This window comes from Arvicanthis niloticus, chromosome 25, assembly GCF_011762505.2.
Source record: "Arvicanthis niloticus isolate mArvNil1 chromosome 25, mArvNil1.pat.X, whole genome shotgun sequence".
Classification (NCBI taxonomy): domain Eukaryota; kingdom Metazoa; phylum Chordata; class Mammalia; order Rodentia; family Muridae; genus Arvicanthis; species Arvicanthis niloticus.
Window position 1 is genome coordinate 2,856,310 of NC_133433.1, and position 26,520 is coordinate 2,882,829.

Sequence of the window (26,520 nt, forward strand, 5' to 3'; positions counted from 1 at the left end):
AAATAAGAGAGAAGAGGTGGCATTTGTCTCTCTGGGTTGCCTTATTTACCTGGAAACCTCATTATTTCACTGTTACAGCTGAGTAGCATCACATTGTGTGTATGTGTATTTTCCTTATGCATTCATCAGTTGAATACCATTTAGGTTGTTTGCATGTCCTAGCTTTGTGAATAGAGAGGCAATGTAGCCAGCCATCTCTGATGGTCTTCTTACCATCATTCATGGTAAGAATGGCTGGCTACATTCAGGTATATGCTAAGGAGTGGTATATACTTCCCAAATCTTTTACTGATTGGTTGGCTAGAGGCAAGGCCTCACTATAGCTTAAAATGACCCCGAACTTGCCCTGCCTTAGCTTCCCAAGTGCTCAGACTATCCGCATGTGTCTACACTTAGCACTGCTTATTACGATGTTTCTTTCTGTTGCTGTGACAAAAAATGTCCTGACAAAAGCAACTTAGGGAGGAGGCATTTATTTTGGTTTCACAGTTCCAAGTGGCAGTTCTTCATGGAAGGGAATTCACAGTGGCAGGAGTTGGAGGCAACTGGTTACACTGGACCCATACAAAAAGGCAGAGTTCTCCATTCTGGTCACTCCAGATTCACCTTTAGTCCTGTTGCAGCCTGCCCACAGGAACCTCTTCTCAGCACACCACCATCCCCAAAGGATTGTGTGTCTTGGTGCAGAACTAGGCTCCCGTTTGGCTAAGACCTAGAATAGGCAGTAGCAACCAAAGAAGGAACACTTACCCAAGAAGGACACGATCAGATAACCATACCGAGGAACATTTCAAATGCCAGATGCCCAGATCCCAATCACGAAAAATGTTCTTTTGATGTACAGAAACTTTCAGGTCCCATTTATTGTTGGTCTTAGTCCCTGGGCTATGAGACTCTTCAGAAACTCCTTTCTGGTGCCACTAAGTTCAAGCCCATTCCCTATTTTCTACCATATTCAGGGTATATGGTCTTAAGGTCCTTAATCCATCTGGAGTTGAGTTTTGTGCAGGATGTAGATATGGATCGATTTGCAATCTTCTACATGCAGCCATGCCATCTAGTCTGACCAGAAACATTAAAGTTGCTGTCAGTTCTACAGCATTTTCCCCCAATATACAGCTTTGCACTACAACTTGAAATCAGTTCACTTATTCAAGATTGTTTTAGCTATGCTGAGTTTTTTGTTTCCATATGAAGTAGATTCTTTTTCAGTTCCTATGAAGAATCATGTTTGAACTGAAGGCACACACATACAACTTTAAAAATTAACACATTCTATCAATTCCTTTGCTTTCCAGAAGATAAATCCTTAGCATTTACTCAGTAATTTATGATGCCTTTAAAGCAACAACAGTGTGGCTGCTTTCTGGCATATGGAGGTCATCACTAGTCACTGAATTAGGGCAAAGAATGAAGCCTCACGTGGAAATTTAAAATCACCAAGAAACATCTAACTACTCATGTCTCAGAAAAGCTTCCTGGAAAGCAGCCTTCGGTATTTTGGAAGACTCAGATTATAACATGAAAGCTACTGATTCCAAAGGCTGCCAAAAATAAATGATATGAAGGTCAGGTCCCTTAAACAGAAACTTGATGCTGGCAGGGCTGCATGGCTGGATTCTGGCAGAAACAGCAAAGGCTAGGCATGAAGGCAGGCTGGGGCCAGCCCTACATGGGCTATTCATCTGTACTTGTGTACCACTATGTCATGAATCACAGATGACATGTGTGAGATATAAATCAGATACCCTAAGGCTCTGCATAGCCATTGAACAGTTCTAAACATTGTTCTGTGATGTAGTAAGTCTTTCCTAGGTAAAGATTGGTTTTTTTTTTTTTTTTACTATATTTTCTTTGTATGAATAATTTTTGCCTGCATGCATATATGTGCACCAGGTGCATGCTTGGTGCCCATGGAAGTCAGGAGTCCCCTTGAACTAGAATTATGGAGTTGTGAGCCACTGTGTGGGTGCTTGGAATTGAACCTGGATCCTCTATAAAAGCATCAAGTGGTTTTAACTGCTAAGGTATCTCTCTAGCCCTTTTTCTTTTTCACTTTTAGTGAGCAGGAGGAATCTATAATTCAACAAAACATTCTTACAAATTATACCAACCAATAGTATATACTAAAAATGTAACATAAACCTTCCAACATGCTATTTCCTATGACTGTATACAGTACAAATACTTCATACTAATGTAGGGGAATTCCTCAAGTAAAGGGTTGAGATTCTGTAAATAAAATAAAATGATCTAAAGTGTCTCCAGACTATGATCTTGTATAGTGAAACAGGACACACCACATTCACATTCCCTAAAATTAAAGTTTCTTTCAAAATCTAACACTGAGTTCCAAGTATTACCAAAAATTAATTAGAAAATCCTCTCAAAGGTATTAAAAAGAAGCCATTTAGGTCAAAGGTGAAAGTTTAAAAGCGGAAATCCACAGGGCAGGACTTCACTTAAGACTGCAGACACTGCACATTCTCTCTACAGCTAGTAGAGACCAGGGCTTGTCTACAGATGGGGTCTTGAAGGGGGCAAATGACCTCGAAAGCACATGGGGGAGATTATGTGGCAGACATATTCAGGAGGCCAACCGCTGGAGTGGTTTCATAAGTGTATGTATCTGTCAAAACTCAGTAAACTGTACACTTTAAAATGGATGCAGTTTATTGTACATAAATTATGCCTTCCTAATAGACAGAAACAAAAATACCACCACGGTAAAGATGACAGAGTTCAGACCACAGCTCAGTTCCTGTGTGCTGGCGGATCTTCTCTCAGTTGGCCCAGTACACTTTACTTGTACTTCCATTTTGGGCATTTGTCTCTCAGATGGAAGAGGGAATTCCAACTGGGTAAGTGCCAACATCAAAGCACCCTCCAATTCATGGGGAAATTCAGAACGCCGCAGTCATCCAGAACAGATATTTGGGCTGAGGAGGTGTAGAAATGTTTACTCTGCTGATTAATGGGCAGTTCCCACACAAGTGACTCCACCCACACAGATGGAGACTGCAGAAGAGCAGATCCAGGGACAAAGGCTCACCTTATGAACCCTACTTAACTCTCAGCATCTTACAGGGGATGCTTCTATGGTGAGGCCAACATGAACACGGAGCTTGGCATTAGTAACAGTACCTTAGCTTATCAATAAATACTGAAGGAGCAAGGAAACTAAAGGATAGAAATAAAATATATGTGCTTATCTAATAAGCTGGAGGGTTACTTGATATAAAAGCAAAATGCTTACTGTAGTTTAGAAAAAACATTAAGAAGTTGGCAATGAGAAATCAGTCACTTTTATGCTGTACTCCATAAAAATGAAGGAAGGCCCATGAAAAACTAAAGAGGATTTTTTTTCTCACTTAAGTAATGTGTGTCTCTATGTGTGCAAGAACCCTTAAGAACATAAGGAGTCAGATCCCCTGGAACTGGAGTTGCAGAGTTGTGAGTCTCCATGTAGGTGTTGGCCACAGAACCTAAGTTCTCTGCAGTAGTGAGTGGCCTTAACTGCTGAGCCTTCTCTCCAGCCCAATGACTCAGCCTCTGGCATCATGATTATGGTACAGCATGCTGAGTATCCTAGGAGACTGGTGATTCAGCTATTTGTCTGCATGAGGTATAAACACCACTGGATAAAACCACAGTTCAGTCGCGCAGAGAAGCCAGCTACCATTTCTACATACCAGCCTGAAATAACAATCTGAATTTTATTAAAAACAAAAATAAAACAAAAAAGCCTCCTTCAGTTACATAGTATGCACAAGAATTTCTGCATCACATCATCTTACAAGAAATACTTGAACAGGAGTAAAAGTAGAACTTCTAGCTTGTGAAGAGAGGAGTTGGGTGTTAAAGACCCCCCCTCCCCCCCACACAGACACACAGACACACAGACACACAGACACACAGACACACACACACACACACACACACACACAGAGAGGGAGGAGGGGGAAACAAAACTACCTCTGGGTGCAGTAGGAGGTGGACTTGGGAGCATGACAGAAAATCTGAAGGAAAAAGACATTCACTACTTAAAAATACTTCAGCAAAAAATAGCCTACCGCTTGTAAATAACTTTAAGCAGATGTTTTCAGTACGACAGGTGACTGTAATGTAACATTCTTAACTGACTTTGATTCAACCCAGAACATGGTTTTATTGTTGAGGAGGGCTTCCCTGCACATCACACAACCTTGCTTCCTTTCCTGGAAGCGAAACAAAATGCCACTAGTGTCTGTGCAGGGACTGTCTGGTTCTTGGTCATCAATTTACAAACCTGGTCTGCCTGTTTTCTACTTCCATTCAAGAAGTGAGGCTTGAATAAATTGTAGAACAACTAGTGACCATCTGGCTCCTTGGTATGTTGGTTATTTGAAGGTTTTATAGGTAGAAACACTGAGGAAACTGGTATGGATTTCAAGTACGGATGGTGTGCTCACCTTCAGGGTAGCTGGAGCTTTAAAAATACATGTGAGTATGGTGATGCACTTACTTAAGGCTGTCTAGGACTACAGTATCAAAACCCCCAAGGAACTGAGTGTAAATAAGCAACTAACTGCTAACAATCTTTTGACATGGGTACCATGAGTAAATGTAGTATTTTCTTTCATTTGCCTGTTTGAATACTTTCATCAAATAACTACATATGATGATGATAACAAAATTTCCTTTTAGTTGTAGGATGAGCTTGCAAAACAACTGGCTAGAAATGAGTTTGCATCCATGTAACATAAAATCTACTGCAAAGTCAAGATACTTTCAACATGCTGCATCACAAAGACCCTTCTGGAGTGCCAGATGTACACACAGGTAGCAGTGACAGGGCGGTGCTGGTCTTTTGTCTCAGTCTACAGCTATCTTCTGTGTCAGTTTTATTTCACTACTAACACTGAGTTCAACATTCACTTTGCCTAATAGAATTTGGGAATATAATCTTCTTTTTTATGTAAGTGAAAGAAGACACTTAGCTCCCAGGAGCTTTCTAACGACAGGTTCTGAGAAAGGCACATGTTGCTATAAACTGCCCCTTTCCTTCACTCTATACAGAAGGGATTCGTTATAAAATCTGAGAGGAAAAATGGTTATCTGTGTCAGCCTTAAAGAACACCTTTGATAGCTTCTTGTGCTCATCTGGCACACAGCAGATACATGCTAGATGTAGTCTAAGGACCATAGTGATCATCTTTCAGTTCCAGATGTTCTCTTTACAAACATGAACACTATAAAAGTGAAGCTGACAGCATCCGATTTAAAAGACATTCATGGAGTGGTATCAAAATGTGTTAACATGGAGTGAAAAAATAGATCTTAGGGAATTTATCTTTTTAATGGCATTTTATTATTACATTTAAGTTATTTTGAAGGCTGGTAGTAAACTTATTGTTAACAATATAAATATTCTCTTTGTAAGTGTTCAAATTCTCTTAAAAGCATGGGAAGGCAGCAGGCATTCCAGAAATGACTTCAGAGGAAACAAATCCTCCAAATAGCTACAAAAAGTAGGTTTAATTTGACTCTTTTATCTTCCTTTTTTGGGTCTTCTGATTTGCCTGCTTTGTTCCTTATTTGGTATAACAGACACATAAAATATCTAAGCTCAAGCCTTTTTTAGCTAGGCCAATTATTTGTGTTTCCATTATTTTTCAATTTTCTTCAAATATATCATAAAACAATTCAGTAACTGTTACAAGAAGGATCATTGAAGTTTCATCATGATCTTTCAATTTCATCTGCTACTAATATTAAAAGTCAGAAAAGCTTCTGTTTTCACACAGAATTGAAACCGAGAAGGGTGTAGAAAAGAGCATGTCATTCAGTGTCTCACAGGCGACGCTCGGCCTCATGACAACCAGTAAACTGTCTTCCATTAACACAGCTGCCACACTTACCTTTAACATTAACTGGTGGGACTACAGTTAGTATTGACCAGGATGTGTGGGCACAAACCCTGTCTTGAACTCAGCCTTAACGTTCTGTCCCTCTGTAGTGTACCACCAGTTATTTTAATACCCTGTCTTTACATTGGTGCATACCATCTATAGGGGAAATACCATATTTTTGAGATGAGCACTATGAAGAAAATTTTTGAGGTCCCACCTTTTACTACAGAGAAAGGACGAAGCTTGCACACAGTAGCCAGTGTGATACCCCACCTGTCAGGTAGCTCACACTAGAAGCATGCATATACAGCCAAGTTCACTTCATGTGCTCTGAGCTGAGAACTCTTGCCTCCCCAAGCCACAGGTGCTATCGTCTGATGCAACAAGACAGTGGATTTTATATCCACCATAAGAAGAAAAAGAACTGACATAACAAATGCAGCAAATAGAGGCATTTGGCATTCAGAACACGCCGAAAAGCTAACACTCATGAACTGTTATAATGGTTTGTCTTTTCTTTAAAAAAAGGTCTTTGCATATTTTAAAATTGAAAGGTCCCAGAGAATCATGAAGTGCCTTGCCGTTTCTGCTGCTGGCTTCTGATGACCTCTAGTTGTTTTTTGCATTGCTGGTAATAAGTAGAAAGGCTTTTGTTTTCATCTAAAAGCTTTTTATGTTCTTGTACCAGACGAGATGTATTTTGCTGGTCCTTTTCATCCTGGTCCAATTCTGCAACTAGTTCTTGCCTATAAACAAATTATACAATATAACATTATACACAATGGGAAGATCCATACTGTTAGCTGATGAAGGAAACTTAGCTAATTAGAACCTTTCCCCCTATCATTCTGCAGCTTAAGTATATTACTTCAATATGATCCTAGGACAGAATAGGAACTACCACCCACTCATCTGTTAGAGACACACAAGAACCATAGCTCTTTCAATAAGTACCTAAGCAATCAGTGAATTGGAGAAATACTGTACTAAGTTTCAGAAAATTTCATTTGGTTCCCTCTTTTTCTTGGTAGGAAGGAAGAAAAAAGGGCTCAGCTCTAGAAGATAGCACTGTGTCACAGTTCATACTTCACTTCTATATGTCAATATCCTCCAATCCATATTCTGAAGTCACAGTCCTACTTAACTATAGCTCTAGTGGCAGCGACAGAATATCTGCAAGCTAAGTAAAAGAGACACCATCCCACTTAAAGTTCTTTTCTATTTTGCAACAGCAAGAACAGTATCTGCAAACATTTTTTGGGAGATCCTCATTCTTACAGAGTAAAGTCCCTTTACTCTAAGAATATTAAATATTAGCCCCTAAAGGGAGAGTACTGGGGGTAAATGAATAATAACATATTCTTATTATCAAAAGTAACTTCTTAATAGTAAAAGAAGGTATTCAGAAAGTACATTTAAAGTAAGTATTCAGGCTGGTGAATGATTAGTGGGTACAAGGCCCTTGTCACCATGTCTGATGACAAGCTCAGTCTTTGAACTCACATAGTGAAAGAAGAGAACAGACTCCCACTAGCAGCTGTCTTGTGACAGGTACACACAGGCATGCCATACCACATACACATCCACTGCCCACATAATAAATAACTACTTAAAAAATTTAAAGCAAGTACTTTGCTAAAACTGTTAAACTGTTTTACATCAACTGTTAAAGTTTTACATCCACCTATATCCAACATTTCTATTTGGTTAGCAGAGAACTCTTCTCTCACACAAAGTATGGCAGGGCAGGTTAAACATGGAAATATTTATGGCAGGCCTCCTCTCCAAATACAAAGTGCCAGAAGGTCCACAGCTACTTTTCCAGCTTTAAGACCATAATATTCAACTCCCGATTCATGGTATCTTTAGGATACAATCATTTAAATTATTATACTACTTTCCTCTTTTTCAAACATATTCATTTATTATATATTCATATTATTTATTTATTGTGTGTGCATGCTCATGCATGTCATGGTCTGTGTGAAGGTGAGAGGACAAACTGGGGGAGATGGTCTCTTCTCCCATCAGTGGCTTCTGGAGATGTCAGCTTGGTTGTAAGTGCCCTACCCACTGAGCCACCTTACTGTCCTAGTCTCCCTTTCTTATGCACAAGTTATTCTGGAACACAAGAACTTTTACTTCAATGCAAGAACTCTACTTACGAATATACATTTACTTATCACATTTTCCCCAACATTTTAGTTGTCATTCTTCACAAGTCTAAAATTTTACAAGGGTCATGCTTAAGAAAAGTGAATACCAACCTCTTATACAAAACAAAACAAACCACCTATTTAAAACTAAGATAGGAGTTTTAAAAAAACAGATGGCATACAATTTCTATAGCTCTCTGAGAAACAGAGACACAGGTGACTATATATAACATTACCTCCAAAACAGTCACAGATACAAAACAAGAGCCCTGTCACAAGTAACCCAGCTCTATTCAACACACAGCACTGTGCAGACAAAACGCCTCAAAGAGCAAACTCAATTGAGTGATAGGAAAACACATTACCTCACCTTTGGTGGAGAACCAATAAACCTTTGTAGTGGAAGGTCTAAGTAGCCTCTGACAACGCACATGTGGGTGTGCAACCAGTTTATTTTCCTCAGCACTATGTGATGTTGTGATCAAAAGGCTGAGTTCCAGATGAAACCAGCTAAACCTACATGGAAATACCTTTTTAAAGGTTTGCGTTTATTCATTAATTTAATTCTTTTTGAGAAGGGTCTCACTGTGTAGCTCAGGATGGCCTTGAACTTACAAAGCTCTGCAGCCTCCACCTCCCAAGTGTTGAAACTAAAGGCATGTGTCACCACCACAGCCTAAAGATTGATTTTGAATTATGTGTATGTATGTATATGTATGTGTGTGTGGGTCTGTGCACAATGAATTTAGTGCCCTCAGAGGCTGCAAGAAGGCACTGGATGGATAACCTGAAGCAGTAGTCAGATGACTGAGCTGGCCAGGGTAGGTGTGGTCCTCTGTAAGAGCAACATGTGCAGTTAATTTGCTGAGCCATCCTCTAGCCCCTAGAATTATGTTTAATGACTAATGTTAGAACTTTTAAGATAAAAATTTCTTTAAATCTTTTAAAATAATGTTCCTACATCAATACATTTTAAATCCAAATAGCAGTATTTTAACTTTTTTTTAAAAAAGTATTTTTAGCTTTTATTTGTTAAAAAAAAAAGGGGGGGGACTTACTTTCTCTGTAGTAACAATGCGATTTCAGTTTGAACTTTCATATACTCCTGGGCCATTTTACAATGCTGTTCGAACACTGCCATGGATTCCTTGGAGTTTGGGCACGGTGCTAGAGGCTGGAAAGGAAGCAGAACGGTTAAGGTTAAACCTCAGTGTCTTACCTAGATGCTGGCCAGGCAGACACTGGTACTGACATTCTTAGAGCTCTAAAGCAATGTAAGTGAAGGTAAGTGAGCTGAGGAGTCCACCAGGTCAACAGTGCCAAACCCTCAGCCACACAGTGAGCCAGCTTAGACCTTGTGAACAAAATTAAACAAAACACATGGATGTCAGAAAGGAATCAAAAGAGGGATGGGTAGCAGGGTGAAGAGGTAGGAGTGTGACCAGAGGTGAGCAGGGTAGGGTAATCAGAATGCACTTCATCTATTCACAAACTCCCAAGAACAAATTCACTGAAAGTTGATTTTTAAATGTTATGCTGTGTCCTGGTGACCCCGGGGCTCCCTTGTCAGCCAGCTCAGAATGGCTGAAGAGAGCAGGCAAAGCTCTGGCATGGCGCTTGCTGCTGCAGAGCTAGAACATACTAAAGACCATTCCTCTAAGGGGCTGGGCTGTGTCGTCCACGCAGATCTGCAGTTTTCTGTCCTATGTTTGCCTCCCATCTGGCCTGGCTCCCAAAATGCTTATAATTCTCTACTCATAAAAAAGCATTAAAAAGCATTACTCATACTTTCAGTCATTATGAACCTATGGATGCATTACGAAATGTCTTAAATGGAAAAGAGCTCACGATTTTTCTATCTTAATACATTAAAAAAAATCAAGGAATGCAAATGCTGTATGTGGCAGTCCTACAATAGAGAGGAAGCTGTTTTAAGAGACTGTTAGGATAAGAACACAGAATTATGTCACTCCTAAACCTAGTTAACTTTTAAAGAAGGAAAAAGAAAGAAAGATAGATTTTCAGATAGGCTCTCTGTGGTTCAGGATTACCTCAAACTTGTCTTGTAGCTGGAGTTGACCTTGAACCCCTGACCCTCTTGCTTCTGATCCCAAGTACTAGAATTAGAGATGTGAGCACCATGTCTGGCAAAGACATTTATGTGACTTTGATTTTAAAGCTGAAGAACGGCAACTAAAAGCATATCTAAGTAGACAGGACCACACTGTGAATGCCATCAACTCCTTCAGGAAGAAAAGCAAACAGAGAGAGAGTGCTTCTTTACCTGTAGTTGGTGATCCAGTGTAAGATACGCCATCGGGATGGAGTTATCTGAGCCATTGGTATCTGGAAGGAAAGCAAGTACTTCATTTATTAATCCATGAGTGTAATTATTCACTTGCTGAATGATAACAAGTAAAAAAAAAGTATGAGCTGTCATCCCTCTCCATAAAGTTACTGTTATTGGTGATGGATAGGGTCTGGTTCTGAATTCTGAAGGAAGAAAAGGGAACATGTGATCATGTATATTAACACACAAGCATGGTCTACAATCTAAGCTGGCTATAAACTAAACAGACACTCATATTAAAGATCATAGGCCCTCGTTTAATTGAAAACAAAAAGACATGACACACAGCCTTTCTATTTTAAACTCAGTCCTAGCTGACCCTATGCCACTCAGGCCCACATTCCTTTCCTTGTGTTGTGTTTACCAGGAGACTGGGTCAACTGTCAGCACTAGTGTGCACAAGAGAGGGAAAAGCAAGTGTTCTAGACTCTTCAGAGGTTCTTTTTAGTTGATGCAGATGTGATGTGAGCACCCCAGCCCATCCGTCATCAGACACTATTGGGGAGAATACAGGACACAAATACAGAAGGTAAAGGGCAATCAGAACTCTGGCTTAGCACCATGTTCCAAACAGTTACACTAGTGAATTCAAGCCACCAGCCAATCTTACCAAAGCATTCAGAGGAAGGACAACTGCCCTCCCACTGATGGACTGGGACAGATGACAGCAAGGTCCCATGTGATGCATGACAGTGGGGATGCTGTACGAAGTCCAATAAGAAAAGCTAAGGAGGGCGATGACCCACTCAAACCTGCTTTCCACAGACAAAATGATAGACCCCAATGAAGAGGAGAATGAGCTGTCTTGGAAAGTTTCCTCACTTAAACACTTCCCTTCCACGTTCTTCCCCTCAACCGTGGATACTCTGCCCCATACTGTACCAGCAGGGAGTCTCTCACAGATACTTCAGAAGCAAGTTGTTGATAGAACCACTGTGCTGGTTCATGAAGGGACAACTAAGGTCCTTTATTGGATTTCATCTTTGTTCTCTAAAATCAACAAGTGACATTTCACTTTCTCTTTTCTGCCTAAGTTGGAATACAGCTTCTAGTTTCTAATATAAACAACTGGTCACAAGATAGCTTAGTTACTGCATGGAAATTTATTTTTATACTTACTAATTAAACATGACCTCTTTTCATGAAATACTAAAATTCACACTTGTTTTGGTTAACTCAAGTAAGGCAAAATTTCTGTTTTTTCAAACACAACAGATGTTATGTTTCTTTACATTCCCTTAGTGGTGGTTTGAATGAGAATGGCCCTCATTGGTTCATATACTTGAGTATTTGGTACACTGAAGGGTTTGGGAAGAATTAGGAGATATGGCCTTGTTGGAGGAGGTATGTCACTGGGGGTGGACTCTGTCTGAGGTTTCAAAAGACTTGTGCCATTTCCAGGGTCTGTCTCTCTGGCTCCTATTTGTGGATCAGAATGTGAGCTGTCAACTGCTGCTTTAGCACATGCTGGCTGCCTGCCTGCCGCCATGTTCTCTGCCATGATGGTGATGGACTCTAATACTCTGAAACTGTAAACCCCCAATAAGAAGCCTTGATTATGTAAGGATTTCCTAGTCTTTATCACAGCAATAGGAAAGTAACTATGGCATACTTCTTGTGGATGTTTTCTTTTCTCTCTGACATGTGTCATGAAAAGCCATGGAGGTCATCCGGTCTTATTTAACTTATCTGTGTTGTAACTACTAAAGCATTTGGCTTATACTATAGAGTTGGCATTACCATGCCAGATGGTGAGTTCACTGTTGCTGTGTATCACACCTCTAAACATGGTCACTATGAATGCACTAGATCTTATATTTATTATCTTTCCAAGGTTCTAAGCACAGAAGAAAGTGAATCTCTGCCTCTGTAATTCTCCTAAGTTGTATCTAGATATTGCTGTTTCTAGGTCTTAGGGGAATGTTGTCTCACTTTACACCCAACAGTGTAAACTGAAACAGGGGAGTACTAATCTGCTAAGATTTTAAATTGTTATGTTCTTTAGTTTTTCTCTGGAAGCATACAGAACAATTTAAACTTTTTCCTCCCCATGAGGCAGAGCCTCATGGGACAAGCGGGATTCAAACAGAGAGAGAGAGAGAGAGAGAGAGAGAGAGAGAGAGAGAGAGAGAGAGAGAGAGAGAGCGAGCAGAGGGCGTTGGCTCACCCTCTGCAGGTGGCCGCCTTTGCTACTGCTCGTTTGCTCAGAACAATTTAAAAGTCTTCATATTTATGCTATTTTATCTTGTGCTTACACTTATGGTTACTTCCTGGGTCTGGGAAGAGGACAAGGCTTTACTCACCTGTTCTTTATAACCTATCCTACATAGTGACATAGCTGTAATTATTTCAATGCAAAGACAAACTTCAGTGGGCACTGCAGCCTGAGCTCAGGTAAATATCTAGTGATTGGTAGGCTGCAGTATAGCTTGTACCACAGGGGTTGAGAAGGATACCTGTGTTTACATGTGTAGAAAACAGTGGATAGCAGACATTTAAAGAAATCTGATTCCTCCTGTGAACAGATGATGTACCACATTGTTGATTTACATCTACACGTCTAGGCTGGAATTAGGAAACCCCGCCAAGGCACTGATAGGGAGAATAGTCCCTTAGTTTAGGGGGATTGGGATGAGGATGATGACGACGACAACATCGATTATCATCAACAACAACAACAGCAGCAACTTAGGAACAACCGTCCAACAATAATAACAGCAGCTGGTGTCACCCCAATGGTACATAGAGGCACGTCATTATGTACCACTGTAGAGGAATCTTGGGGAGATTTTGCTACTACTAATATTTAACTTACCCAAAGGAGAGATTATACATGCCTTGCTAAACAGTTCTAAATAATATGACACAGGGAAAAGCTGCTCACCTAATTTTTAAAATGAAACTATAAACTTGACTAAGCCACACCAGGTATCTATAAATATTAAAATCTTATTTTACTTTGTGAAGACAGAAAATTAACTTCAAAATTTCAGTTTAATTGGTACATTTTTTTTTTCTTTTGGTTTTTGAGACGGGGGTTTCTGTGTAGCCTTGGCTATCCTGGAACTCTCTTTGTAGACCAATCTGGCCTTGATCTCACAGAGATCCCCTGCCTCTGCCTCCCGAGTGTTGAGATTAAAGGTGAGTGCCACCACAACCTGCTTAATTTCAAATGACTTCATCTTCCGAGGTTTAAGAGACCACCTTCTCTTCAGATGTACTCCACACAGATCGAGATCCTCCTTAGATACAGTGCTAAGTGTGTGTTAAGGCATTGCTTTACTTCTGCGCACTCGTGATGAAACTCTATCCTTCCCTTTGGACAGGAATGTTTAATCCATCATCATGACAAACTGAGCCATTCACACCGGAGTTTAATAAATTAAAGGCTTTTAAATGTCTATGCATTTGAAATGAAGTCTCTCACAAGCTACGAAAGGTTTCCAAATAGGGTTTTTTCTCACTTAGGCGCATATTCTGTGTTCTTAAAAACCAGAGGCTGATACTCAGGAAATAACACCAACAATTAACAAAAGGGATCTCATGAAATTCCAAAGCTTTTTTACAGCAAAGAAAACAGTTAAGCTGGGTGTGGTAGCTTTTAATCCCAGCACTTGTGTGGCACAGACAGGCAAATCTGTGAGTTCAAAGACCGAAAGGGTCTAGCATAGTAAGTTTTGAGGTCAGCCAGTAACAAACACACTGTAAAATACTGCTCCTCCTACAAACTAACTGACTGACCAACGAACCAAACAACCACTAACAAGATAAATACAGTCTATAGAGTGGGAAAAAAAAATCTTTCCTGGCTACATATCTGTATATTTAGAATAAAAACAAAAAAAAACAAAAAATAAAAAAAACCCCGAAGAAACCAAGCAGCTAATCAAATCAGTACACAGACTAGTGATTAGACACTTCTCAAAAACTGTAATGCAAATGGCTAATAAACTCATGAGAAATGTCGCCAAAACCAGAGTTGATTAGGTCATCGGTCCCAGAGGGGAACCTAAAGCTACCTTACTAACAATCATGCTAAACTGACATGTTGTAAATCTGCCTTCCAAACAGTGACATTTATTCCTGAAAGAGTTGCTTTCAACCTTGGCCAGAGAAACGTCTTTTTGAAGTGGCAGTAGTTAATGCAGAGGGGGTTGGGGGAACTGGTTAAAGTGTTAAGAATCAATAATTGTGAGTGCTCAGTCCTAAGTGGGACAGCTGTATCAACAACCCAAGGCTCAGGGAGTGTCACGGAAGAGGAAAGAATCTAAGAACCAGAGGATCTCCAGGAGGCTGTGAAAAGCCGTCGGACAGACAGGCTCTAGACATCACACTCATGAATCCAATGAAGCTGTGGCTACCCATGCAATATTAAGCCAGTCAACAAACCAGCATAGATGAGGACGAGGCCCATGAGGTTCCACCCTTAGCTGAGCAATTGATAGCTGTTCGAGGAAAGGGAGTTGGAAGCATTCTTCTTGGAGGGGTGCGGCTGTGGCTAGGTCGCTCATGCTTGGTGGCTGATCTAAACCCATGGGTATTCGGGGAACAGTAATTGGATTCAGTGGGTCATAAAAAAGAAGACACAAAGGAGGAAGGATGGGGAGTGGATCCAGAAGGAGTAGGATGATGGTGTTGGCTATGTCCAAGCTACACTGTATACTTGCATGAAACTGTCAAAGAAGAAAAGATACTCTTATGGGAGAAAACAGACAATGTTCAACTTCACTAGCCACTGGGGAAAATGCAAATTGGAACTTTACTGCAATCTCATTTCAGCTGCCACAAGATCACCCTTACGTAAACTTGTCGAGCCATTACGAAATCAATACAGAAGTTCCTCAAACCCAGTTATACACTCCTGGGTATTTACCCAGAGGACTTAAGCTCATCGCATCACAGCAGTACTTACAATCCGTGTGCACTGCAGCACTGTTCACACAGCTGAGTTCTAGAACTCACTGGGATATCCAACAACACAGGATAAAGGACATGTGGCAAGTAAAACAGGGTTTTCAGTATGTCCCTTGTAGGAAAATGGACACAACTGGAAACAAGATGAACTAGTCTTAGAAAAGCATTTGTTTTCTCTCCTTTGTGGTTCCTTAACTTTACAGATACATAGAATCATGTCTGTATAAAAGACATCAAAGTAGATGTGAAATTGTCTAAGAGGAACAACGAGGGCTAAAGGAAGGAGGATGGGTGAAAAGAGAGCTACAAGGTATGTCCATTATGCATGGGATACTTTTGTGAAAATGTCCTTACACAACACAGTCACTGAGGAGTTGGAGTAGGGGTAGATATGGTCTAAATATACTGTACTCATGTATAAAATATTAAATAATACATAATAAAAAGTAGAAAGTGAAATAAAGATGATGGTGGTTATTGTTACCGATGTAGGAACTGCAGTTACTGAAAAGTTCCAACAGGAACGATCATGATACAGAACTCACAGAGAGAAGTACAAGATCACATGTTTCTGAACTGGAAAAATCTAATTTTAATATACGTGTTTAGTATGTGGGCGGGAAAAACATACACAGGGTTATGGCAGTCAGTCTCTGCCATAATACTCCAAGGGCATTTTGAAAGTTGCTTTTAATAGTTCATTTTATAAACATGAAAATCTAAATAATAATATCATGCCTGTCTTTGTAAAAATTAATGCCTCTCAAGTCACTCAGTTTTATATTATAAGGAATTAGACTGGTCACCTGTGGAATCATCAGGGGTCCAAGGATGACTTCGAGCTGGCTTCTCTGAGGTTGGTCCTGAGGTAGCGATCATTCTGACACTGGGGCTGGATGACCTACTGCTCACCTGTGAAGAAACGGCAGGAGGAAAAGTGTCACTTTGTTCTTTTAGTAAAGAACGACAAGACAAATCTTCATGTCCAATAAGAGGCAAAAGATTTCCGTTTACTAGTAGATGCCTACAACTCTTGAAAACGGCATTCTAAGTATATAATTAATGTATATCCAATTCACTATGCATTCATACATAACATCTCTTCAAAACTTATAAGCTTGGATGAGAGTCAGTAGAGAAATAAAGCCCACAACACAAAAGTCGAGAGGGAGCCCTTAAACTGCCAGTGCTAAGACTTCACAACCCAGAGCCTTGGAGTGTCTCTTATGTTGAGAGGAACTAGTAATCGAGCCTCCAATTCTTTGTAGGATGAGAAGGCCTGCTTAATCCCTGCTTAAAGCCAAGGTTCGGGAATCCTTTGTTCTCTGGGAAAGAGAAACTAGCAAAAAGTGAAAAACCTTCCAACAAAAGCAGTTGGCAAGCCCAGGATGGTGGCAGACAGCTTCTGTCAGTACTTGGAGGCAGAAGCAGGAAGATCATGAAAATCCCTTTTGAAATGAAGGGAAGACAGAACCAAGCATATGTATATGAAAAATATGAGAAATGAGACAAACCCATGCCCCATGTTCTACATGGTCAGATACGGTCAAATTCCAGAAAATAGACAAGCAAAAAATAGAAGTGGCCTCCAGAGGGAAATGGCAGCTACAGGTGAAGGCGTCCCTAAGAACAACAGATCTGAAATTAGAAATGCTTTGAAACCTGAAACTTCAAGTGCTCACAAGATGCCACAAGTAGAAACTGTGTACTTAACAAATACCTCATGTGACAGGCCACAGTCAAAACACAAGCACACTGAAGCCATCATTTAAATGACCTGCACGTGATGCATATGGTACAGGGAAAACAAATGCATGTCAAGTTCAGGCCTGGACCTCATGTCCCAGGTGTCCCATCAGATACATGTGTATATTTCAAACTCTGGAAGAAAAACACTCTCAAAATTAGAAACACAACCTATTTCATGCTTTTCAGAAAAAATACTCCACACACACACACACACACACACACACACACACACACTCACAAATCATGAGTTATGGCTACCATGGAAGCCAGAGACGTGGGGTACTAGCTAGAGAATGCTGGCAGGAAACTGAAGAGGTGCTCAGAACAGCATCTGCAGTGATAAACCCAAGTTACACCCATACTGAAAATCATAGGTAAGAAAACAGTAATGAACTTACAAAACTACCAAACAACACAGAAATATAATCTACAGTATAATAAAACCAGAATAAGCAAGGACATTGTTTTTAAAATGCTTGTGCTATTAAGGAAGAGCAGAGGTATTAAGCAAGCTGGGTACAAATGTTAAAATCTCAAAGGTATTCACGAAAAGTAGCACAATCTAATTCTTAACCCAGAAAGACAAAGGTGGTAAGAAATGTGAACTATACCTATCCCACTTCAAAGATGGTAAGAAGGTAAAGAAGAGCCTAAAATAAGAGGGAACAGTTTTACCAGGAAAAGGAGCAAATGCAAACTACAGCATTAAAGCACAGAATGACACAAAGCAAAATCCCCAACCGAGGGGTGGAGATGGCTCGGTGGTTAAAAGCGCTTCCTGTCTCCAAAGGACTTACTTTCCAGAGGGCTGAAGAGGTTCACAACTCCAGCCCCAGGCAGGGGATCTGATGTCCTATTCTGGCCTTTTTGGGGACCCACACACATGTAGCATGCATATGTGCACGTACACAGAGACAAACACACACATAAGTGAAAGAAAAAAATAAAGCCCCAATCAAATAGTCAGGATGGATTAAATGTGATCATATGAGATAAATCTAATTTACAGAAGTGAAAAATAAAGGCTAGAAAGATGACTCAGTTGTTAAGAGCCCTCACTGCTCCTCGACAGTACTCAGGTCAGGTTCTCAGTACCTACATCAGATGATTCACATGTGCCTCCACTCCAGCTCCAGGAGATCTAGCTCACCCTGCCTCCTCAGGCACCTGCACGGTCCGGCACATCCACACCTCCCATTAAAATCAACAACAAAAATGTGAAAAATTTAAAAAATAGCTCAAGTTAAATAGAAATGATAAACCATGCAAAAAAATCACTCTAAGTTATATTAGTAGGATATTAATATTAGAGACTATATTAAAGCCAAACTAAGAAGCACAGATGTGAAGTGTTCTATGGCAGGGAAAATCTTGAGGATGTAAGAAGGGAGAGGAGCCTTAACCCCGAAGTCCAGCAGGAGCCTGTCAACAGCAGAGAAGCAAGCATTGGATCACAGGAATGTAGGCCTTCTCCCTTCCCTGCCGTAAGTTTCCTAAGCACTTTGACTGAAACTTCACTTACAGAAAAAGATGTGTACTCCTTCTACACACTGGGAGCTTGGGGTTCATCTAACACATCTCTGATTATACCCTATAATCTTGCTTACCCAAAGAGAAACAAAGAAACAGAAAGGATTCTTACCAACCCTGAGCTGTAACTTGAGAGTAACCAAATGGTCTATAGGTCTAGTGCTAAGACAACTGTAACTGTCCCTGGAGGAGCCCCACCCACACTTGAGGATTTCCTACTCTGCAGCATTCTGAGAAGCATCTGAGCACACACACCCCAACCCCAAGAGCTAGCCCTACAATTTTTCCAGCATCCAAACTACAATTCCTGGTTTGGCCCATGCTGATGTCCCTAAAGCCTAGAGGAACTAATTCTTCAGGCTGCAGACGGTAGGGTAGCAATGTGTCTCTGCCCACTCAGAGTCTCAGCTTCTGCTCCACCGTTTATTACTACAACAGCTTTAGGTAAATTCCAAGACACACCAGTCAAACAAGGGCACATTAAAGGCCTTGACAGAAAGAACCGTGTTCTTTAAGTTGTGGCTAGAAGCTAAATGACTAGTAAACACAAGCTGAGATCATGCAGTGGTGCATGGCACTAACCAGTCCCTCCCTAGTTCAAAACCAGGTCTAAGGTATCACAAAGATGGTTCCCAAGGGAAATTCCTTGGAATTTTGGTTATATTTATACTCAGTTCCCACATAAACTTGGGCCTGATATGCTTTGTATTATTATCAAAGACTCCTCCACAAACTAACTTCTCGAGGACAGAAAAAAACTAGTATGAAAATCTAAAGTTCTCAAAAACAACATTAACTGTTCTTTTTAAAAGCATCTGAGAAAATATATGGCATACATAAGAAAACGAAGTAATAGTTGACATTAAAATAACTAGTTTGTGCTTACTTACATTACAGCTCCCAAACAATCATGGAAAACACTGCTTCATAGGATCTGTTCTTCAAATTCTGCTGGTCCTAAATGTTCTCCAACTATTACAGCTTTCCAAGCTGCTTCTCCCTGAAGACATTCCCAGTTTACCCTCTTCTCACATAAACTACAGTTCATAGATGTAGAGCAACAACTGACAGAAATGCCACATGGCAACTTGGAGCAGCAAAAGAATGAAAGCATGATGGAAGATACAGACTTAGGTTCAGGTTCTCTAATTCTCAGTTGACCCATCTACAAAAAGAAGTATTCAGTGTCTAGGGTTAAGATACAGGTAGTGTCTATTAAGGGTCTAGCTGGTACCAAAGTCAGTGCATAACAAACAAGTGTTATCAGTAGTGGTTCTCAGGTAAGTATGGTCTGATTAAAAAAAGACTTGGTACCAGGGTGGGGGTGATGTTTGCCTAGCACAAAGAAAGTCCTGGGTCTGGTTCCCAACAGCATGCATAGACAAGATGTGGTGGCAGACACCTAGAAGCCCTTGGAGGTAGGGGCAGGAGAATCAGGAGGTTAAGGTCTTCTTCTGCTACATGGTTTGAGGCCAGCCAGATATATTAGCCTTGCCTGAAGTCTAGGTACCAAGACTGGGCATTTTTGGTGCTGTCGGTCTCCAGCCAATGGCTGCCAGCAGCACACTGGTAGAGGAAAGTTGGGTTTCCTATTGTTGTGGAGCTGAAGGTTACCTACAGGCACCACAGAACATCTGTAAGAGTGCTTTACAAGGAAATTCATAAGACTTTGGATGATTGATTTGGGGGAGGACAGCGGTTCACTCTCCTTTGCCTGCTGCCAACAACAGGAGTCATTCTACTGAGAGGCAGACAGACAGGAGAGCTGCCTTTGGTAAGGCATCTGCTGCCTTTCTCAACTGTAGGAAAGGACAATGTTTTTTTTTAAACTGTGTATATGTTTATTAACAAAAGGGACAACCACACACACCTAATCACGAGTATGTTTAGGAACCTTAGCACCGACAATACCCACCCCTCCCAATACCTGTCTTCTTTAGGACCCACCCCAAACTTTGGGGGGTTTCTAGCATTTTTTTTAAATCTAGAAACCACATGAATATACTGTCTGGGCTCTCTGCCTTTTATGCCTCCATCTTTCAGTCCCTGTGGGCTGTAGATAAAAATCTCCAAGAAGCTGCTCAGTCATTGAGGTTTAGATCTAACGCCTCGAGTCACATCACAGCCAGCTTGCCCAGCAGCATCTGGGACACATCCTTGATGTCATTGTACTCGTGGAGGAGGGAGATGTGCTGCTCCAGTTCGATCACACCGTAGCCCTCTGCTGTTAATTGGGAGATCTCCTTGTCCAGCATGTCCTGCTTCTCCTTCAGTTTCTGAATGTCAGAGCTCAAGGTCTCCTCAGTGACATCATCACCCTCATCAATCATGGGGAACGGCCGTTACGGTGATCGGTAGCCGCCATGGTAAATTCGGCTGAATTCTGACTCACCCCTCCTGAACCCTAAGGTCCGGGGCACCCGGAGCGGGGTGGTCTTAAACTCTGAAGGGTCCAGGGTTGGGGTTAAACGGCCGCTTCAGGTAACTAGAAATCGACGACGGAGACCACCAACCGCCTCACGCCCGACTGCGCACAGGACAATGTTTTTTATGTTTGGGGTGGCAGTGACCTCATACATTAAAGTGGACTTGCTTTGTCTTATTTTCCCAGGGTCTGAGCACAATGATTTTCGATATAGCTAGTAAATAGGGTTGCTTTTCACCCCCAAAGACACTAAAAGGCCCGATACATTTTGAGTGCTTCCTAAGTGTCCCAAATTAACTGTAAACCAGGTAAACTGTGAATGGTGAAGGTCTTTTACATATTTACACTGTTATATGTAATTAAGTTTGTTTTGCTTAAATAGAAAGGGAAAGAAAGGGAAATTTTTAAAAGCCCTATATTTTAATTTATAGGTAATTTTATCGAGATTATTTTTCAAGTCACAAGCCTGAGTACACACAAATGGTCGGTTCATTTTTTTTGTGTGTTTGAGATGTAATGCGAAGCTTTATTATTAAACTCGTTCTTTTCATGACAACTGTACTACCTGGGCTTGACTTTTTGGTCAGGCTCCCAATCTCAATGTGGGGGGGGGAAAGGGGGGGACGGGGGGGTAATTGGGAGGTAGACTCAAAATAAAATGAAAACCAGAAGCCACTTCCCCTGAGCATCTGCCAATCAGTCCAGCAAGTTTGGAAAGAAGCGCACTGTAAAGCATGGAAGCGCATGCTGTGGGCACGTTCCCTCCCGTACAGTGAGAGCTAGCTTCATAAGTAATCACATGGATTCAACCCAATGGTCCCCCAGGCATGTGCCTGGTGAAACGCTTTCATACTATACTATCCTAAAGTGGACATATGGCACTTTGAGGTTATAATACTTCAATAATCTTGAAAGAGGATGCAATTTAAACACTGGTTATGTCAACTATTTTAGAGCAGTGTTACTGCCAAATCAAACCTTCTCTTCCTCCCCCTTATCTTCTGGAACGCTGCATGGCAGACAGTTCATGCCAATGACTGTCCCAGAGCCACAGTCTGCCTCAATCCCAAGGTTTTCCTACTTTGAAGGAAAGTAAAGGGTGAAGAGCCACATGTGTAAGCTGAGTGTGTTCAGTGAGGAAATACACAAGGCTTGGTATGTGAGTATTCAGACAAAGCTCTTAGACTAGCTTCTACTCTGTGTCTTAGAGGAAAGGCTCACTGCCATAAACACTGGGTTAGAGCTCAAATAACTGGAAAGATTGATGGCAATAGTAAACAGAGCTTAAAAGCTTGCGATCATCAAGACTACAGTCTCAAAGCAAATACCAGATGTTAATTAAACAGGCTGACTAAAAGCCTTTAAAGACCAGTGAGGGAAAAAGGGGAAATTTAAGTCAAATCAAAAGTTCTGGGGTATCCCAATACACTGGAAAAAAAATTACTGAATAAGGCTGAAAAAGTTTAAATTTATTAATGACTCTAAAATATATAGTAACGTATGTATCTACATTTCTATATTTTAGGGTTATATGTATATACAGTATGGATATATACAGTATGAACTGTCATAAAATATTACCAGATTTAAATAAAATCAAGGTATTTTTAAATTCTTTTTTTCCTTCAGACAGGTTGTCTCTATGTAATACTAACTGTCCTGGAACTTGCTATGTAGATCAGGCTGGCCTCAAACTCTGACATCTATCTGCCAATCAGGTGCTGAGATTAAAGGTGTGCAACATCATGCCCAGTCTATCAAGATATTTTTATGTTTATATATTATAGAGAACTATAAAACATTCTTTTATTAGAAACTATAATTTCATAAATTCATATAAAAATGAAATAATAAAACTTTCTATGATGAAAATGTGTATTCTCTCAAAGTAAATCACACTGTATATATGAACAATTATGCAATAACTTTATTACATATGAATACTGTACTCACATGAAAACAAAAGAATACCTCATACTTAGTCCTCATTCATTTTAGAAAACATGATAAAAATGTATGTCATGTGCATGAATTTGGATTACTTAACAGAAAGAAAACCCTTACTGACTCAGCTACTTGCCACACCTGATTGATGAGAACTCTACAGTAGAGTTCTATGGCCTATAGTGTAGCATTATCTGGACTATTTACAAAGAAGCTATAATAAAAAGAATTTAGAAGAGCATTCGGAGTTTAGCTATCAACTTAGTACATATTTTCAAAGGATATTTAAGAAAAATATAATGCTGATTGGATATATCATATAAAAGAAGTTAACATTCTCCAGGTGGCCCCAGGAGAGCAATGGAGGTATTCTCTCATTAGTAAAAGGTATTAATACTAATTATTCACTTTAGAGGACAATGATAATGATGCTTTATTAAGTTACAGAACAGAGTATTTTCTTAAAGCATGAGACACACACGATGCACTGCTGAACAGCATGCTTTCTCACGCAGATCAAACTGAATTAGGAACGTTAGTGGTTTTCCATTTTCCTATGGACGGATGTTTCAGTAGCAATAAACTTCTCCACCATATTTTCAGGCTAACTACTTTTGCAGAGGACAACCCAGTTCATTCTTCATCTCTGCCTATCCTAGCTCTCCACAGACAGATAATTTGAAAGTTAAGTCTTACCTGACCAGGTTCTGTTCCAGTAACAGTCAAATCTTGGATGGATCTACGCCTTGGTTGCCCGTTGCCTTAAAACAAAACAACAACAACAAAAAGTAAAACTTCAATCTAGCCAAACAATCTAGGTGAGAAGGTGTAACTTCTGCAGAGGAAGTGCAATCTGCTGCTCCTGGGATCTATGGAACTCACTGCAGGAAAAAGAATGAGTAAATTTAATGTGAAAACCTACCAACCCAAAAACTGAGAAAGAGTGAGAAAGAGAGAGAACTCTAGTGCATCTCAAAAGCTGCTGGCCCACAACAGAGTATCTCCTAATACAATGACACTCCTACCGCCTGAACAGCAGCTCAACTGTCTTCCACCATCTTCTGTCATGTGTTTAAATAGATGACTGCTCGGGGCTGGAGCTGATGACGGCATCTATTTCAAGGGCCTTACGTTACAGTTTCACAGCAAGACAGCTAGCAGGTTGTAGAACACATCTGACTTTGGCAGGCAGCAGTGCCTGAGAGGATGCTTAGGTTTAAATTATTGCACCAAGCCACATTTAATCCCATTAGTGTCTGTCAGGATGCAGTAATTCATCATTAGTAACAGCTCAGTTTCCCCTTGGAGACAAACAATGTTCATTCTATGCTCAAATATGTATAGCTTGTTGAGATGGGCTATTATGAACAACTATATTAGCAACAGTTTTTAACTCAATAAAAAAAAAATTCTATAAGCAAGTTTTCAGCAGATCAGAATGACCTAAACAACAGCTTCATGCAGCACCTTTCCTTGGGAGCAGGTTTGTTTATGCAGTATCCTTTAACATGAGAGTTCAGCTGTTAAAAAGGAAATACTATGAGAAACAGCTGGTACAATATTCACAACCCCTTGACCCTGAAAGTGGTACCATGTAATTCTGCCTCTAGCAGGCAGCACTCAGAACCCACACCCTAGCAGTTGGATTCTGGTGAGCAATAAATCATTTATATTTTTTCACATTTCATGATTTTGGATATAAAAAATTGTATCTTAAACCAATTAGTCTCATTTAATATATTAATTCATGTGACCTTGTTGTTATTTTACATATAAACTAAATGAACTTTAAACAGAATTAAGAATGTTTTATAAAATAAACTCATGTAGTGAATAAACTCAAATTTATAGTCACTCTTGAAAGTATAGCTGATAACTTTTTCCATTTTAGACTGTTTTAAAATTCTTTGCATACTCTGAATTCAATTTACTTCAAATTTCAATATATTTTGTAATGTCCCAAATTCTCATTACAAAGTAAAACAACAAACTGTATTTACTGAATCAGACAGGTTCATGAGTACTTTAACTACTTCTGTTTCCCCAAACAAAAAGGACACCACTATGACTAATGAGCAACTTCAGGCACATTTCACTCAACACCCTCATTCTAAAATTAGCACAGACGAGACAGACTATAAAAGTGTCTGGAACTCTTTTCAGATCAGCAACATCTGTGAATCTGAGGAACAACCATGCATGTGGCTATACGCCATGACATCGCCATCAAAGTTTCCCCAAATATGAGTTCAAGTCTAGCTGGGGGACAGAGGGAAAGGGGAAGGAAACTGTAAGGAAACAGGATGGAGAAGAGCTGACAGCTGACAAATGCCATAAATTGAGGGTTTTCATGCGCGAGCATGAGTGGGAGCAAGCAGCATTAGGCAATACATTTTAATGAGCATGACCATGTCAGAAACCACCTGGCAAACAGCTCAGACAAAAGCAAAAGAGGACTGCAATCAACAAATACTTGTTGCTCCAATATTAAGTTTAAAAGCCGTAATTTAGAAATGTGAATATGAAACAACTCAAGCTCCTAGTGTTGCAGATAAAAATTACTGAGTGTGTCCTTAGAAAATTTGAATTCTCAATATTTTTCACTGAATACTAATTTAGAAATGTACTCATTTTACACTTCAGATGTCTTATTCGTGTGTGTATTTGTATGTGTGTATTTGTGTGTGTGTACTCCTGCTATAGCATGGGTGTGGAGGTCAGAGGACAACTAGTGAGAGGCAGTCCTCTTCCTCCACCCTGTCGGTCTGGGAGATCAAACTCACACTGTCAGGCATCTGTCTGTACCTGTTGGGCCATCTCAGAGGCCCTCATTTTTAAAGTTATTTGATATGTGCACACCTGTATCACATGTGCTCTAGTAAACAAAAAGGCAGAAAACCCTAAGGCAGCATATAGGCAGTAACCAGCAGTCTACAAATGATGCCCTGAACATTGCCACTGTAAAAAATATGAGCTTCTGCTGGGTTTGGGGGCTCATGCCTTTAATCCTAGCACTTGGGAGGCAGAGGCAGGTCCGTGAGTTCATGTCCAGCCTGGTCTATATAGAGAATTTCAAGACAGCCAGAGCTTTGTAGAGAGAGATTTTTTTTTTTTAAGTGCTAAATGTCTATGATTTGTAAGAGAAAAACATTTTTTTTTTTTTTTTAAAAAAGGCTTTTGGTTTAAAATTTATTTATTTACTTTATATATATAAGTACACTGTAGCTGTCTTCAGACACCCCAGAAGAAGGCATCAGATCCCACTGCAGATGGTTGTGAGCCACCATGTGGTCCTCTGGAAGAGCAGTCAGTGCTCTTAACCACTGAGCCATCTCTCCAGCCTGAAAACCAAAAATTTTAAGAATATTTTTTAAAGATCTCATTGGCAACTCATGCTTGCACCCCCCTCCGGGGCATCAAGGTAAAAAGGAAGGCAATAACACTGGAAAGCTGCTGTCACGGCTCAGTTCTCCTTGAAAGCTGCTCTTTTAAACTACAGGTGAGTTCCTACGAAAGTGTTCCAGTCACTTTGGAACACGTTCAGAGATTACTGCCTGAGGT

General features: G+C 40.3%; 1 protein-coding gene across 2 annotated transcripts in view; it reads right to left on the reverse strand.

Annotated features, from left to right (window-relative positions):
* Positions 1-5,327: 5,327 nt before the first annotated feature.
* The window catches only part of Map3k7 (mitogen-activated protein kinase kinase kinase 7), a 57,673-nt gene continuing 36,480 nt past the window's right edge, over positions 5,328-26,520 (reverse strand). Inside the window, exons 12-16 of one of the 2 annotated variants that reach the window (XM_076924042.1) lie at positions 23,656-23,720; positions 16,118-16,223; positions 10,332-10,393; positions 9,106-9,221; positions 5,328-6,637 (exon numbers count right to left, since the gene is read on the reverse strand). In XM_076924042.1, coding sequence (XP_076780157.1) covers positions 6,457-6,637; positions 9,106-9,221; positions 10,332-10,393; positions 16,118-16,223; positions 23,656-23,720 — 530 coding nt within the window. In that variant the 3' untranslated portion in view covers positions 5,328-6,456. The remainder of the gene's footprint in view (positions 6,638-9,105; positions 9,222-10,331; positions 10,394-16,117; positions 16,224-23,655; positions 23,721-26,520) is intronic. The other variant, XM_076924041.1, reaches the window with a different exon arrangement.